We start from the raw sequence: 14,486 nt of genomic DNA, 5'->3' as shown, positions 1-14,486 counted from the left end.
TTCCCATTGCCTACTGGGAGCTCCATGTCCTGGTATCAGAGTGGCAAATAATCACAATGATCATAATGCCTAACACTTCTGGAATGCCTTCAGTGTGCCAGGTACTGCTTAGGTGCCCTTCTCAGTTGTTCAGATGAGGACACTGAAGCACAGAGGTGAAACCAGTGACAGAACCAGGATTCAAACACAGGCTTAATCGTACACTATTCTGCTAATACAAAGACACCATTTTCTTCCTGTTCCCAGCTGTGGCCTAAGGTGGAGGGAAGAGCCAAACAATGTTCTTGGCTTCCAGTTTAAAGGAACTGTAGCGATGCCTCCTGGCAGATAAGTCTGCCCCCAGGTACCCTGAGAACAGTGGGGACTGGAAGAAAATTTTTGAAAGGCTCCTTAGGTGTAATGGGGTTAAACCCACTATCCAACTTCATACTTGGTTCCTGCACCTGTGTTTTCTGGCCAAAGTCGAGCCAGCGGCGTATATTTGTCCCTGGTCCTGAGGCTCCTTGTTCTGCCTCCTGCAAGAACCAAGTCTGGCTGGTTCTGTGGTGGAAGGCATACTTCAGAGTGTTCTTTGTGGTTGAGGGTGTACCTCAGGGTGTTCCCTGTGATCCAAGGTGTACCTCAGGGTGTTCTCTTGGTCCAGGGTGTACCTCAGAGTTCTGTGGTAAAGGGTATACCTCAGGGTGTTCTCTGTGATCTAAGGTGTACCTCAGAGTGTTCCCTGTGATTCAACCTATACCTCAGAGTGTTCTCTGTGGTCAAGAATGCACCTTGAATGTTCCCTATGATCCAGGGTGTACCTTAGAGTGTTCTCTGTAGTTGAGGGTATACTTAAGGATGTTCTCTGTGATCCAGGGTGTACCTCAGGGTGTTCTCTGTGATCCAGGGTGTACTTATAGCCTTGTTGTCTTTCTCTGGGCCTAATGGAGGTAGGGACCATTAGCCTGAGAATCCAAGACCAGAATGTTAACTCACTGCTTTCCTGTGATTGGCTTTCGGGTTGGAGGGCCCATTACATGGACCCTGTAGCAGAATCTGAAGTTTTCCAGAAGCCTGCAGATGGTGATATTGGCAGTGGTGAGTCCAACGTGAATATGGGTTCTGCATCTATTCTATTCTGGGGAGGACAAGTTGTGTCCCTTCCTACGTGTAAGGGGTCTGATGTAACTGGTTTTCTAGCAGGTGGACAACAGGTCCCTACAGGACACGGTTCAGGGATCAGGATTGGTCTCTGTTGCTGGCAAACAACCCTCTCAGAAGCAGGTGGGGCTGATTGGTCTTTCAGCCTGTGTATGACTCTGTCTCAGCCACCTTGGCCCTTTGCTCCTGAGCCTGTCACCAAGCAAGAGGCTGTCTGGGGTTGCAGGACAGTTGACCTCCACAGAGGGTCATGGGGTCCGCTTGGTTGCCAAGAGTTTATCCTACAACGAGCGCCCTCTGCTGGGCATTTTTGGCACCTCAAAGATTCTTCGACCTGCCCCGGCCCTTGCTCCACCACCTCCTAACCATCTCGTTACATTATCATCCACCACCCAAGAGTAGATCTGATTTCGGAATCTCGTGCCATCTCTCCTTTCAGGCATGCCCTCTTCTCCATTGTTCTCCAGGACCCCTTGGGTCCCCTTACAGGCTCTATTAGAGTCCACAGCTGGCTACAGACAACCCGGTATTTCATGCCCCTGACGCTCTACTGAGCCTCCTCGTTCCTTATCTGGTTGCTTCTTACTTACCCTTCAGGTCTCAGTCAGGCATCCCCTTTCCCAGAAACCTTCACGGCCTTGGGGCCACCCCTTCCAGGCCCCTCCTCCTGGCAGAGTGACGAGCCTTCCGCTCAGGTGGACTCGGCCCTGTGTGTGCAACGTTTAGCACTGCAGAGTTGTTTGCTAGCAGTGACTGCACAAGGCAGATCTCCCTTGCGGCTCTTTTTTTCCTGCCTCAGTAATCACTCACATGATGCATTCTAGAATATTTATTAAGCACCTACTCATTTCCCCAGGCAGCAGGAATTCAGTGAGGAGTAAGGAAGACACAGGCCCTGTACCCAGTACTTAGGGCCTACTGGGAGAGATGGATATTTAGTAAAGAGGCCACAGGTAAAAATATTTCTGTGCTATTCAGTTTTAAATAATATACATGTATCACCTTGATTCCCAACCTTTTAAGGAGGAAAATCAATATACACTTTGAGACTGTGATAGGTGCAGGGAAGGAAGAGGTCCAGGTTCTGTGAGAAACTGTAAAAGGGGAGCCCTGAGTGAAGAGGAGGGCTGTCTGACATTTAAGCTGAAAAGGGAGGAGGCCAAGGCAGGGCCATGCTTGAAGGCCCCGAGGAGAGAGGTGGTGGGGGGAGTGAGGGAGGGAGAGGAGAGAGAGAGTTGGCTCAGGGGAGGAGCAGGGCAAAGGCAGGTGGCTGGAGCCTTGCAAGCGGCGGGGGGGGGGGGGGTCCTGTGGGTCTCTATCTGCAGTGAGAAGCCACTGAAAGGCTAAAGCGAATTGATACCCATTTTTAGAAGATCGTTCTGGCTGCTGTGTAGGGAGCTGATGGGAGGGAGCAAGAGCAGAAGCAGGGAGCCGAGTTAGGAGGCGGGCAGTTGTCCAAGGAGAAGAGATGGGTGCTTAAGGTAAGCGACAGGAGCAGAGAGAAGTGGTTGCATTCAGGATACCCGGGAGACAGGACAGGTAGCCCTGCATGCCAAGTTGCATGTGGGGAGGGAGAGGCTCCTATCCAGGAAGACTCGTGGGTTTGGGGCAGGAGGAGCTGCTAACAGTGGGACAGGACAGGGTGTAGGTGAGGAGGAGCAAGGGAACCTTCATCCTGGGAGTGTGAAAGGGGAGCACCTGAAGCCCCTCCAGATAAAGGCATCCTGCAGGGGGTTGTAGGTTTGTGGAGGACACAGCCTGCTTGCACTGCTCAAGCCCCATCCAGCGTCTCCTCGCTGGCCTCACAGAAAAGAAGCTGCTGGTGGCCTGGGGAGGCTTAGGGAGACAGCTATCAGCCGTACAGCTCATGACATGGGAGATCTTGTGTCACAGAGCCCCTTATCCCACCTTGGGAGATTGTCAGGAGGCCAGTCTTCTCTCTTCTGTTCCTGTCAGCTGCCCGTGGCAAATCCACTGGCCTGGGAGCCAGAGCTTGGAGAGAAGTGGCCAGAGACGGTCCGCTGCTTCCTTAGGTCATCGCTGATGTCCCACGGGGTCTCCTGGGCTCTTGCTCCTCCCAGGACCCCTGTCTGCTGACCACAAGGGGAATTCGTGTGCAAAATCCACACCCTGTTTGTTTTCCTCTCTGCCAAAATGGAGCCCCTGTTTGGTTAATTTCTATTTTGTGGCTTATTTTGAGGCTGTTAAAACAGACCCTGGGGGACCCTCAGCAGTGATTGTTCCATATCTCATTATCTTTCCCAAACCCGATTATTAGCTCAGATTTTTCTGATCGCTAGCTGCTGTTCGTGATGAGTTGTGTGCCATTAATGCCAGCTGGTTCCCTTAAACAGGACCCACCATGCCAGGGAAAATGAGCTGGCATTCAGAGCCACCAGCCACTTGGCTTTTTAATTTTAATGGGCTCCACCAAATGTTTCAGGCCAAAGGGCCCCTGAGGAATCAGAACAGACGGGCTCGCAACCCTGGTCTGCAGCCCACCCTGGTTCCTTCCCAGGCTGTGGCCATCCTAGCTGCTGGGACGGTAAGGTCTGAGTTGGGGGCTGTGGCAGGAGCGGGAATAAGTGGCTTCTTTACTCTCCTTTATTTGTACCTTCCTGCTTTCGAGCTCATCATCAGTGGGTGTGCAGGGTGACCTCAGCAGCTCCTAGTCTCCCCACTTTGCTGGTCCCTGGCCCCTTCCTTGGCTCAGGCATGCTGGCCATGCTCAGGAATGAGCATGTCGGGAAGACCCCAGTGGGCTTCAGGGAAGGGGCAGGCCAGAAGAGATCTGGAACCCAGGCATTGTTGTTTCTCTTCTTTCCTCCTCCCTACCCCGGACTCCCACCCAGAGTTGGGGGGACAGGCTGAAACACTCACTCTGGACTGTGCCAGTCCCAGCCAGAGGGAAAAACAGCCAGCCAGGGAGGCTTGAGGGCAAGTCTGAGTGTTTGTTACAACCAGTGACCACTATTCCTTGTCCTCCCACTACACTCCAGCCCTGCCTGCCCCCAAGAGGCTGCCAGGGGAATGTCCCAGCTGCCTGCTGGCCTCCTGGAAGACTCCTCCAACACGTCCCACATCTTTCCAAAAGGATGTCCGGGGTGGAGCTGGAGTTTGAACCTAGACCTTCTGTTTGATAGCTGGGATGGGGGCGCAGGCAGGGCTGGATCAAGGGCCCTATCTTTGCTGACGGGAGCTGCCTTCCATTCATCTGGGCCCCGGCCCCAACCGTGGTCTTTTCAGGACAGCTTTTGCTATGCAAACAGCAAGTTTTAAATGGCACACTAGACATTAAAGCATGCCTCATTGAGATGGAAGCTACAGGGAAAGTAAATAGCATAGTTAAGAGCAAAGCTTTGGAATTAGCAGACCCCTGGGTTCAAATCCTAGCTTTACCTGCCCCGTAATAGCTGTGTGTCCCTGGGTAAAGTTACTTAACTCCTTGGAACTTGTCTGAACTTTTTTGAATCTATAAAAAGGAGCAACATACCTATGTAATTTATTTTTTTTATGTTTATTTATTTTTGAGGGGGGAGGGGCAGAGAGAGAGAGGGGGACAGAACATCTGAAGCAGACTCTGTGCGGACAGCAGAGAGCCTGATGCAGGGCTCGAACTCACGAAGCACAAGATCATGACCTGAGCTGAGCTGAAGTCAGATGCTTAACTGACTGAGCCACCCAGGTGCCCCATACCTATTTAATTTAGGTATTTCATGCGATGTGCTCAGCACACGGCCTGGCACTTCCCCGTGCCCCTTTCCTCCTCTTCTCCGTCACCAACACCTGTGTCATCCTGTCTCCCTCCAGACTTTCCCACTCTGCACTCTGTAGGAACGTGTTCCCTGGCATTTGGGGGGAGGGGGGCCACAGAAATAGACAGTCACTCACTGCTGAGAGCTGGGGAGACCTCGACTTGGTGAGTTCCATCTGCGTGGCAGGGCAGCCTGGAAGCAGGGGAGCAGGGCCCACTGTAGGCTAGCAGCTCCCTGGCCTGCCCTGCCGTACCAGTGAAGTGTGTCCAAGCTGCCGCACATCTCCCTGCCTCCCAGCCTTCCCTTGAGCAAGTGACAGGGAAAGGACAAGGATGAGACTCTGAAGATCAGCTTGAGGCTTCAAATACAGACCAGATGCCCAAGAGCCCAAGCTGGGTTTACCCGGGAGCATCCTGGCTCCGTGAGGTCTTGGGCTACCCAGGGGCTGACAGGTTGGCACTTCCTGTCTTCCCAGGTCACCGTGCCATTCTTGCTTTGACTGCTGCAGTCACCCTGCAGCCCTGGAGGCCTTCCCAAGGCTCTGCATCTTCTCCAACAACTCAGAAGGCTGAGGCCAGAGCCAGGGCTGTGGGGGCAGGGTGGCCTGCTAGTGACCAGGTGTGCCAGAGCTGAGCGCAGGCTCCCCAGGCCCCCTTTGGCCAGGTGTCCTGCGGCAGCCGCCGCTGCCCCTCCTCCCAGGAAAGACCTCCAGGGCAGAGTCTGGTTCTGGCCTCAGTTTGGGGCAGCAGTGGCCTCTATACATCTGCTTCTGGTCTGGCCACGTGTCTAGCCTTTTCTCTCTCCACGCCTGTGCTTGTGCTGTTTTCCCCACCAAAATTCTCTTTCCTCTGCCCTGCCTAACCCACCTTTCCTCCCTCCAAGAAACCCCCCTTCCAGCCTTTGCTGATCTCCATCCATTCATTTGTTGGTTCATGCATTTATTCCTCAGTCACCAGTTGATTGAGCAAGAACTACATGCCGTCCACTGTCCTGAATGCTGGGTACACAAACATGAAAAAGGCATGGTCCACCTCCCCTGTCCAGCTGGGACATCACATCCATGAGCCGTGAACGGAGTGGCAGGAAGGAGGGATCGGAGACATGTGAGGGAGCACCTTCCTGCCTGGGAGAGGCAACATTCCTACATGGCTTACATTTTTACATAGCTTCATTTATTTAGATCCCTTTATGCTCTAAGCTCATGCGAAACACTTTGCATACATTCTTTTTTTTTTAAGTGTATTTATTTATTTTGAGAGAGAGAGAGACAGTGCGCATGCGTGTATACACGTGTAGAGGAGGGGGCAGAGAGAGGAGAGAGAGAATCCCAAACAGGCTCCATGGTCATCACAGAGCCTGATGACACAGGGCTTGATCCCACAACCGTGAGATCATGACCTGAGCTGAAATCAAGAGTCGGATGCTCAACCCCCTGAGCCACCCAGGAGGTCCTACCTAAATTCTTGTAACAGCCCTGGGATGTTGTAGATACTACGGTCCCTTTTTACAGACAAGGAAACCGAGGCAGAAAAAGGTTCAGTGACTCCCACTGTTAGTGAGTCATTGGAGGTGGAGCTCAGAGGTGGGCCTTAAAGAGCAGGTGTGGACTGAGTAGAGAAGGAAGGCATTCGGGTCTCAGGGACCAGCATGGGCAAAGGCCCCAAGACCAGAAAGCTCCCATAGCATCTGGGGAGCAGTAAACTGGATTCCCGGAAGGGGAATGTGGGGTGTTGAGGGAGTGGGGAAGCTGCGTGAAGGAAATGGCACCTTTTCACACAGGTCACGGGAGGAGCTGGTCATGGTAGACATGGTTGGACCACGTGTTCTAGAACAGAGGATAGCATGGGGGATGGAATAGAATGGGGAGTGCCCAAGGGGAAGGCGAGGCTGGGGCCCAGTGTCCCAGGCTGGGTGAGGGGGCTGGGGTCTACGTGAAGAGGGCAGTGAGCCCAGGATGTCACCCACTGCACCCCCATCCTGCTCTCGGCTGCTCTACTTAGTTCCACAGTCACCTGTGGGCAGGTGTGTGGATCTCCTTCTCCTGAGCTCTCGAGGTTAGGCTTGTGCCTGAGCCCATAGCAGGGCCTCAGAAAAGGGGTTCTTAGAGGCTGAGGTGGGAATGAGGGTTCCCACACTTCATTTACTTGCGGCTTATGTGTTCTTCTAACAGCAATCTTTCCTTTTTCCCTCCTAAAAGAGGTTATGTGTGTGTGTCTGTGTGTGTGTGTGTGTGTGTGTGTGTGTGTGTGTGTGTGTGTAGCTGAGACTTTCTCCTCACCCTCTTCTTCGTGGGCTGGTTAACTGGAATGACTGGGCAGTGATGCTTTGACTAGTGACCCTGGAGCCCGGCAGCCCCAGATGACATTGAGGATTTGGGGTCTGGGGCACAACTTCAGGGGAAGACAGTGCCGTTCACTCTCTGCTCCTGCCCCAGCCTGCCCCCCCCCGCCCTAGTCGGCCAGGCCGCTGCAGCATCATGAACTTTCTGTTTTCTCTTTCTAAGGTGGGCCTTAATGTCCTGGTTCAGAAAGCCAACAAGTTCACCCCAGCCACCCGTCTTCTTGTCCAGAGATTTGTGCCATTCCCCGCTGTAGGTAAGACTTGAACCTTGCAGAGGTGTGCAGGGGTGTGTGCAGGCGTGTGTGTGTCACACCTGGGTGTGTGGGGCTGCAGGGCTCTTGGGGAACTGGATGCCTTTCCAGACTTCTTCTGACATTGGGGGTCTCCTGGTGAGGGCAGCTAGAGCAAAACATGTGTAGACAGAAGTGAGGGTGACAGGGGCGCTGCTGACAAGCTCTGTGACCAGGATTCTGCTTTTAGCTCAGGGATACCTAACCTGGGGCCCCAGTCCCCCACAGGACCAGTAGATAGAACGCAGGGGATCCTATGAACTTGGCTGGGGAAAATACCTACACTAGCCTCTAGCTGAAATTTAACATTTCCTTCCACTGGGAGTGTAGGCAGCAAACAACAGTAACAAGCAAGAGCTGTGACTTTGTCACCAATAGAAATCACGGATACTTTCACGTCCTGTTACAGTTGTTACAGAGGTTTTAAAATACCGTTTATGTGCCACACTGACTCAAAATTATGATATTGATTCAATCCACTGGTAGGTCTTGTTTTTTAATTCGTTAGTTAAAAAGCACACCTATGATTGTATCACAATTGAAAAAATATTTGGCAATGTATTCCAATATAATCCCTTTATTTTTTTTTTTAATGTTTATTTCTTTTTTGAGAGAGAGAGAAAGAGCATGAGTAGGGGAGGGACAGAGAGAGATGGGGGACAGAGGATCTGAAGCGGGCTCTGCACCGACAGCAGTGAGTCCCACATACTCGTATTATTCATATTCAGGTAATTGTGCATGCGTGTGTGTAGAGGGGATTTCGCTGCCTCCAGCTAAGTCTTTGCTGGTCTTGGAGCCGCTGAGCTCACAATAGATGCCCCCGGCCAGCTCATCAAGCCCAGCCTGGCTCTTAAGAAGCCCATGCTTTGTTTGGGGAGAGGGCCCTATAGCAGAATGTTTTTAAAAACTAAAAAGAAACAACACTGAAAGAAGCACGAAGCAGTGTGTGATTAGTCGTCTAAAGAGAAGTATACACTTGAACCATAATACGAGTTCCCCATTTGATGCCAGAGGACAAAGATAGGGGCCGGCCCAGGAGTGGTGTCAGGTCCCGTCACCTCCCAGGTGCCAAGGCTCAGTCTGAACAGCCTGAGTCAGACCCAGGCTCATGGTCCCAATCTCATTATTCACCTCCAGGGTTCAGCTTCCCCATCTGTAAAATGGGGGCACTGATACCTACCCTCCTGCAGCCCAGAGCTGTGGGAGGGCCACAGCTCTGTGGGAATCCACAGACCGGATTCCATTCGCAGGAAAGTGCTTTGGAGCACCTAAAGAGCCCCGTAAGAAGGTGGGAGATCATTACCTGGCCGCCCCCGCCTCCTCGTTGGCCAGAGGCTAATGAACTCCCAGGACCAACTGCCCGTCTGAGCCTCAGCTGACCCAGATAATTGCTTAGCAACTCCACACTTTTAATGAACTCCCAGCTATTTCTGGCATGGGCCACTAATGGAATAACTCTTTAGATCTGACTTTGTTAAGGGGCCTAATTGAGTGAACAAGGCTGCCGATCTTGCGTTCCTCGCTATTCTGGGCTAGAGGGTCAGATGTAGCCTCAGAAGGTGGCAGCTCTTAGCTGCACTGGACTGGATCTGGGACTCAGCCGAGATGCAATCTGTCCTTGAGCCAAGCTTCAGACAAGGACTTTGCCAGGGGCCTGTTCCAGCCTTGCTCTGCCATTCATCTTGCTGGATGACCTTGGGGGTGGTCTTAACCTCTGGGGCTCCTTCAGGAGGAGGGTCCCTGCTTTCAGGTTTGACCCTATCTGTCATGCCCACCCGAGACTTTAGGACCTGTCCCTCTTTGGGCTCCAGCCTGATTCTCCTCCTGTCTTAATCCAAGAGGAGCCTGTGGGTCCAGCCACTGTCAAATTGTCTTGAGATCCCACATATCCCTGGTCAGTTGCACAGGTTGCACACAATGCCGTTTGTAGTCCTGATAGTCCTAGTTTGCCAGGATCCAGAGAGCAGCAGATCCTTTCTGGCTGCTTCCTCAGACCTGCTGCCCGAGTCCTAGCTGAGTGCCTGCCTCCCTTCCACCCCGGCCCCTGTCTCTCCTTGTCCGCATTGCAGGCTTCCACTTCCCTGGCCCCGATGCCCTCCCAGGCCCATCTGCAAACGGATACCTGCTAACCCCCCGGGTAGCTGTTGACACGGTGATGTGCAAGATGAACAGGCATGCCCCTCACCTGCTTTTGAACCTCTGGTCCTCTCGGGCCATCATACAGACCCTGCACTTGGCCACCCTTCACCTTGTTCTCAGGCTTAGACATCTTCTGTAAGGCTCACTGCATGCAGGCAGGGCCTAGGTCCCTCCAGGCACTCATCCTGCTTTCCATGGCGGGCTAGACCAGACTAGGCCAAGCCATCGTTAAGGCCACCAAGAAGCTTGCTCAGGATTTGCTTTACCTTGTAGAGGGTTCTTTGTCCCTTCCGACCCCTGGCCTGATGGGGAGACAGGACTCACAGAGCCATTAAGTGCTCACAGGAAGGAGGTTGAGGCAAGTGGAAGTGATCAGATTAAGCCCTGGCTGTTGGGATGTGTGTGGGGGCTTGGGGGTGGTGTGTAGAGCAGAAGGGGGTCTTCATGGTGAGGGAGGGTCCTGAAAGGGCCTGTGTGCCCTGTGCTCAGAGGCCATATCCCTACTCCCTCCCTCAGGGAAGGAGGCTCCCAGGAGCCGGTTGCTGCTTCCTGCTGCGCTGCCCAGTGAGTTCTGCCCTGTTCCAGCCTGCAATCTGGAAGGTTGAGAGGATACCTCTCTTCACTGGGCCCTCCATGCTGCCCAAGAGAGAGGCCTGAGACTCTGGGCACAGGACACCTCATTCCCCCACCTGACTCCACTGATTTTACCCCTCTCTGGCTTTGGACCAGACCTCACTTCAGCCCCTTCCCACTGGAACATGTGTGACAGACATTGCAGGCCTTCCCTGGGTTTGTAGGGGCTCCACAGCTCTCCACATTTCCCCCAGCATACCTCTGTGGCCTCTCACTCCCCACATTGTCTCTCTGGGAGGACCCAAGGCAGGGCGAGCCATCCCCATTTCCCAGAAGAAAAAAATTCAGACTCTCTGAGCTGGCCACCGCCCAGGCCTTGAAGGCCCAGCCCAGGCTACTTCAAGCCCACTTGGATAACCCCTCACCCAAGCAGCCGCGAAACTGAGGCATGTGGTCCAGAGGCGCCCCCCAGGAGCACCCCACCTCCAGGTTCACCCTGGTTTTTTAGCTAGGGTTGTGCGTGTGTACGTGCACGCATGTGTGCTGAGTACGTGGGAAGCCCTGAGGACACTCACTGAGCCCTTCTCTCCCTCACGGTGGTTTCAGAGCCTTGCTGTGCCCCGGTCCACAGCAGCAATCATGTGGGAAATCTCGGTTTCTATTTATACATGGAGATGTTAGGAAAGACGGTGAGCCCAGGAGCATGTGTGCTGGCATCAGAATCGATTGGGGACTGGTAATTAATTTGTTTAGACCTTAATTAATTCTCCAGTTCTTTCTTATTTGTGGACTGTCACGCTTAATTGTGTTCAGGAGCTCGAGCTCGGAGGAGGCCCTCCATTAATTGATGGGTGCTGTGAGGTGGGAGTTAATGGTTTGGGGAGCTGGGCAAACAGTGTAATTAAAGGTCAGTAGAGGAGGCATTGGAAAAACAACCCCCCTCCCCCAGGTCCACCCACCAGTCTCCATGAGCAGAGTCCATTCCAGGGCAGGCAGACCCCACAAACAGCCTTCTCTTGAGGCCTTAGGCTGGGAGCTGGCAGGAGTGGCCAGTGGGAGGCATGCAAGGTCGCGGATGCCGCGAGGGGGCACTGGTGAGAGGAATGGGCACATTTCATCAGGAATGTGTGGGGCAGGGCCTTTAGCCAGGGGCCGAGAGGTGGGGATCCCCAGGTGCCACCTGGCAAGCAAATCTCCATACCGGGCTCTGCATATACGTGTGCAGGAGTCAGGGAAGGAAGTCCTGAAGGTCACCCCACCCCTACCTGCTTGACTGAATCCATACCCAGCAGGGGACAAGACCCCCATGTGGGCTTTGAGCTCCCTCAGGGGAGGCCGGAGCCTCAGCACCTGCCAGCTGACTCCTTGCACGGGCGGGGGGGAATAACCTTCGCGTATGGGCCAAAATGCCAGACTCATCATCCCTTTGCCGGGAAACGCCTTCTTCCTGCACTGTCTACAGCAGTCCCCTGCATTAAATGTCACAGCTGATTTCATCACCAGGAAAAAATCTCTGTGTTCACCGGGGAGTCCGTTCCTCAGGATGTCTGGGCAGTGTCTGGGAGGTCTTCTGTTCACATGTCTGCCCTCACCCCACCTCCTTGCTCCCCTTCACCCCCAGGCCACGTGGGTCTTGGTGTCCTTGATTCCTTCTTTGCTATTCTTCCCTTGGTGTTCAAGCCTCCCTGCTTGCCTCGTCCGGGAGGTGGCCACGGCAATGTGCCTGAGCCCAGAGGGTTAGTCCTGACCTCCTCAGTTCCTCATCCCCTGAGGTGCACCTGTGTCATCTGTGGCTGGGCCTCATGACGTTTGTCCCTTCCATCCAGGTCAGTGATAATGTGGTGTCCACATCCCTTCAGCTCCTCTGTCCTTTCCTTGACCTAGTCCCTGCCCATACTCCTTTGGAGCTGTGGTGAATCTTCAACCTCCCGTCTGCCTCGCTCACTGGTCCCAGGCCTTTGAACATGGCCCTGTTTGCCTGGAATCTCCACTTCCCATTACCTCAGCCCCCATCCTCTGCCTTCTCTTGCCTTCATTTCTCTGCTCAGACACCACCTCCACCAAGAAGCCCTCCCTGGTAGGCCCAATCAGGGCTAGACCACAGCACCCTGTGTGTGCCTGTGTGTGACCTGGAATTGCATGTTTTTTGTTGCTGTTGTTTTTTTTTCTGAGTCTGCCTCCTTTATGAGACTGTGAGCTCCCCAAGACTCATTCATCCCCAACCCCCAGGCCCGCGCTATGCCTGGCACACAGTGTTCAGTGTGTGGGTTTGTTCAGTGATCAAATGAGTGCTTTGATAAAAAGTCTTTGAAATTGGGCACCCATAGTGGAGGCCCACCGTAATGACATCGGTGACCACATTCTGTGGCTGCTTGGACATTTATTCTGGTTTTGTTTTTTTTTTTTCATTTTTAAAATTGTTTCTTGAATGTTCTTTTTTGTTATATAACGTTTTCACTGTCCTCCACACGTTTAGTTGTCAGGCCTAGGGTGGATGACCAACGGGCCACGTTTCCAGGTCATCCGGGGCACGTTCTCCAACCTTTCTGGGTTGGATCTGGAAGGATAAGTGGGCTGGGCTGGGTGCCATAAGCGTGAGCCGCCCTAGAAATGACATGGGCCCCCAGTGTGTATCAGGTTTCAAGAGGACATGAGTAGTTAGCCCGAGGGAAGTCTCCAGTGGTGTGTCCTGGGGCTCTGTCTTCAGTCTTGTCCCCTTCAGTTATAACTGCCTTGGTCATACGTAACCGTGGGTTGCATTTAAGGAACAGGCACAGCAACTTGGCAGTGACTGTGAATTCATGGGCAAGAGGTGCAGGATCTAAGATTGCTCAAGGTGTGGCCCAGAACAAAGGAGTCTGTTTAGTTCTGGACTCCACACATCAAGAGATGCTCCACACATGATAAGCAGGAGCCCAACGAAAGTAGCAGGATCTTCTGAAAAACTGACAGTCTGTTGTTGCAATGAGCTGCCTGACCCCTCAGTTAGAGAAGTGTCCAAGTAGCAGCCGGGCCCAAAAAGCTGTGAGGGGCTCTCACGTGCGATCAAGTCACCTGTTTCTGGGCAGTTTGCCCAGGACCTGGCATTTAGTAGGCACTCAGTGAATGCTTATTGAATGAATGGCTTTCCAGTTCAGAGATTTCATAATTACTGAAATCCAGATAGCAGAGGAATCCAGAGGCAGAGAAGGTGGGAAGCACAAGGCAGGAGAGGGGGGTTATGAATGTGGGAGGAGCAGGGACTGGCTGGGGTGGGCCTGGCCTGTTGAGGAAAGGGAAGGGCAGAGGGCCTTTGGGACCTTGGATGTTAGCTTAGAGTTGGACTTCATCTTATGGTTAACAGGGAACCAACCGCTGAAGAATTTCAAGCTAGGAAGCAGCTGTGATAAAAGGGAGTTTTCCAGACGAATGTGTTAGCAGGAATCTTTTATTAAGAGATCCTGAACTTGAGAGTCAGCCTACACCTATTTACAGGCTGATTTTTCAATCCCCAAATTCCCAGTCCTGAGTTTGTGACACTTTAGTATGGGTTGTGAACCTCTTCCCAAATTCTCAAGCTATTTAAAAGAAAACTGTGTCATATAGCAATGCTTTTCAGGTGGAATATTGGGGAATATCGTGAAATCAAGCAAATATTAAGGTATCCATCCCTATTTGATAATCATCCCTCCTCTAAAGGCAGGGATGGGGCTGTGTTCTGGTGTGATTCGCATGAGTGTGTGTGTATGTGTGTTTCAGGTCGTGATGTACATACGTGTCCATTAGTAAATACATAGACCGTATCTGGCAGAGACATGAGAACCTGGCTAGAGTGTTGTCTCTGGGGAGGGTCAAGGGGCAGCTAAGAGTCAAGGGTTGGAAGGAGACTGGTTTTGTTATTTACCCTTCTATGAGATTTGAATTGTTCACTGTGTGCACATAATAACCCACAAAAGAGGAAAGAGATAGAGGAAGTAGAGTGGGGAAAGCTTTGTCCAATGTCAGTCTGGACCCAAATGGGAGCTCAAATCTCCTGGCTACCACAGTCATGCTTTTTTTTTTTTTTTTTTTAATAAAAATGGTTCTATTATTTTCCTGATAATACATGATTGCTTTATAAAGTTAAACAACCCTACTTCTCTCTCCAAAGTAAGTTAGTGTATATCCCTCCAAATTCGAGTAAGCCTCTAAAAATGCGGGAATCTCTATTTATTCTATCTATAATATAAATATGCATATATAAATATATATTTAATACAAATGAGATCAT

At 52.3% G+C, this 14,486-nt stretch overlaps 1 protein-coding gene across 2 annotated transcripts in view; it reads left to right on the top strand.

The window, feature by feature from the left end:
- The window catches only part of SFXN5 (sideroflexin 5), a 113,268-nt gene that overhangs the window by 66,794 nt on the left and 31,988 nt on the right, over positions 1–14,486 (top strand). For both annotated transcript variants that reach the window (XM_047069570.1, XM_047069569.1), the window contains exon 10: positions 7,399–7,489. In XM_047069570.1, coding sequence (XP_046925526.1) covers positions 7,399–7,489 — 91 coding nt within the window. The remainder of the gene's footprint in view (positions 1–7,398; positions 7,490–14,486) is intronic.

The sequence above is a fragment of the Lynx rufus genome, unplaced genomic scaffold, assembly GCF_022079265.1.
Source record: "Lynx rufus isolate CCGP_SWC_20201006 ecotype Redwood Valley unplaced genomic scaffold, mLynRuf1.p SCAF_8, whole genome shotgun sequence".
NCBI lineage: Eukaryota > Metazoa > Chordata > Mammalia > Carnivora > Felidae > Lynx > Lynx rufus.
The sequence above is the reverse complement of the archived record's forward strand: the minus strand, read 5'-3'. Positions and strand labels throughout refer to the sequence as shown.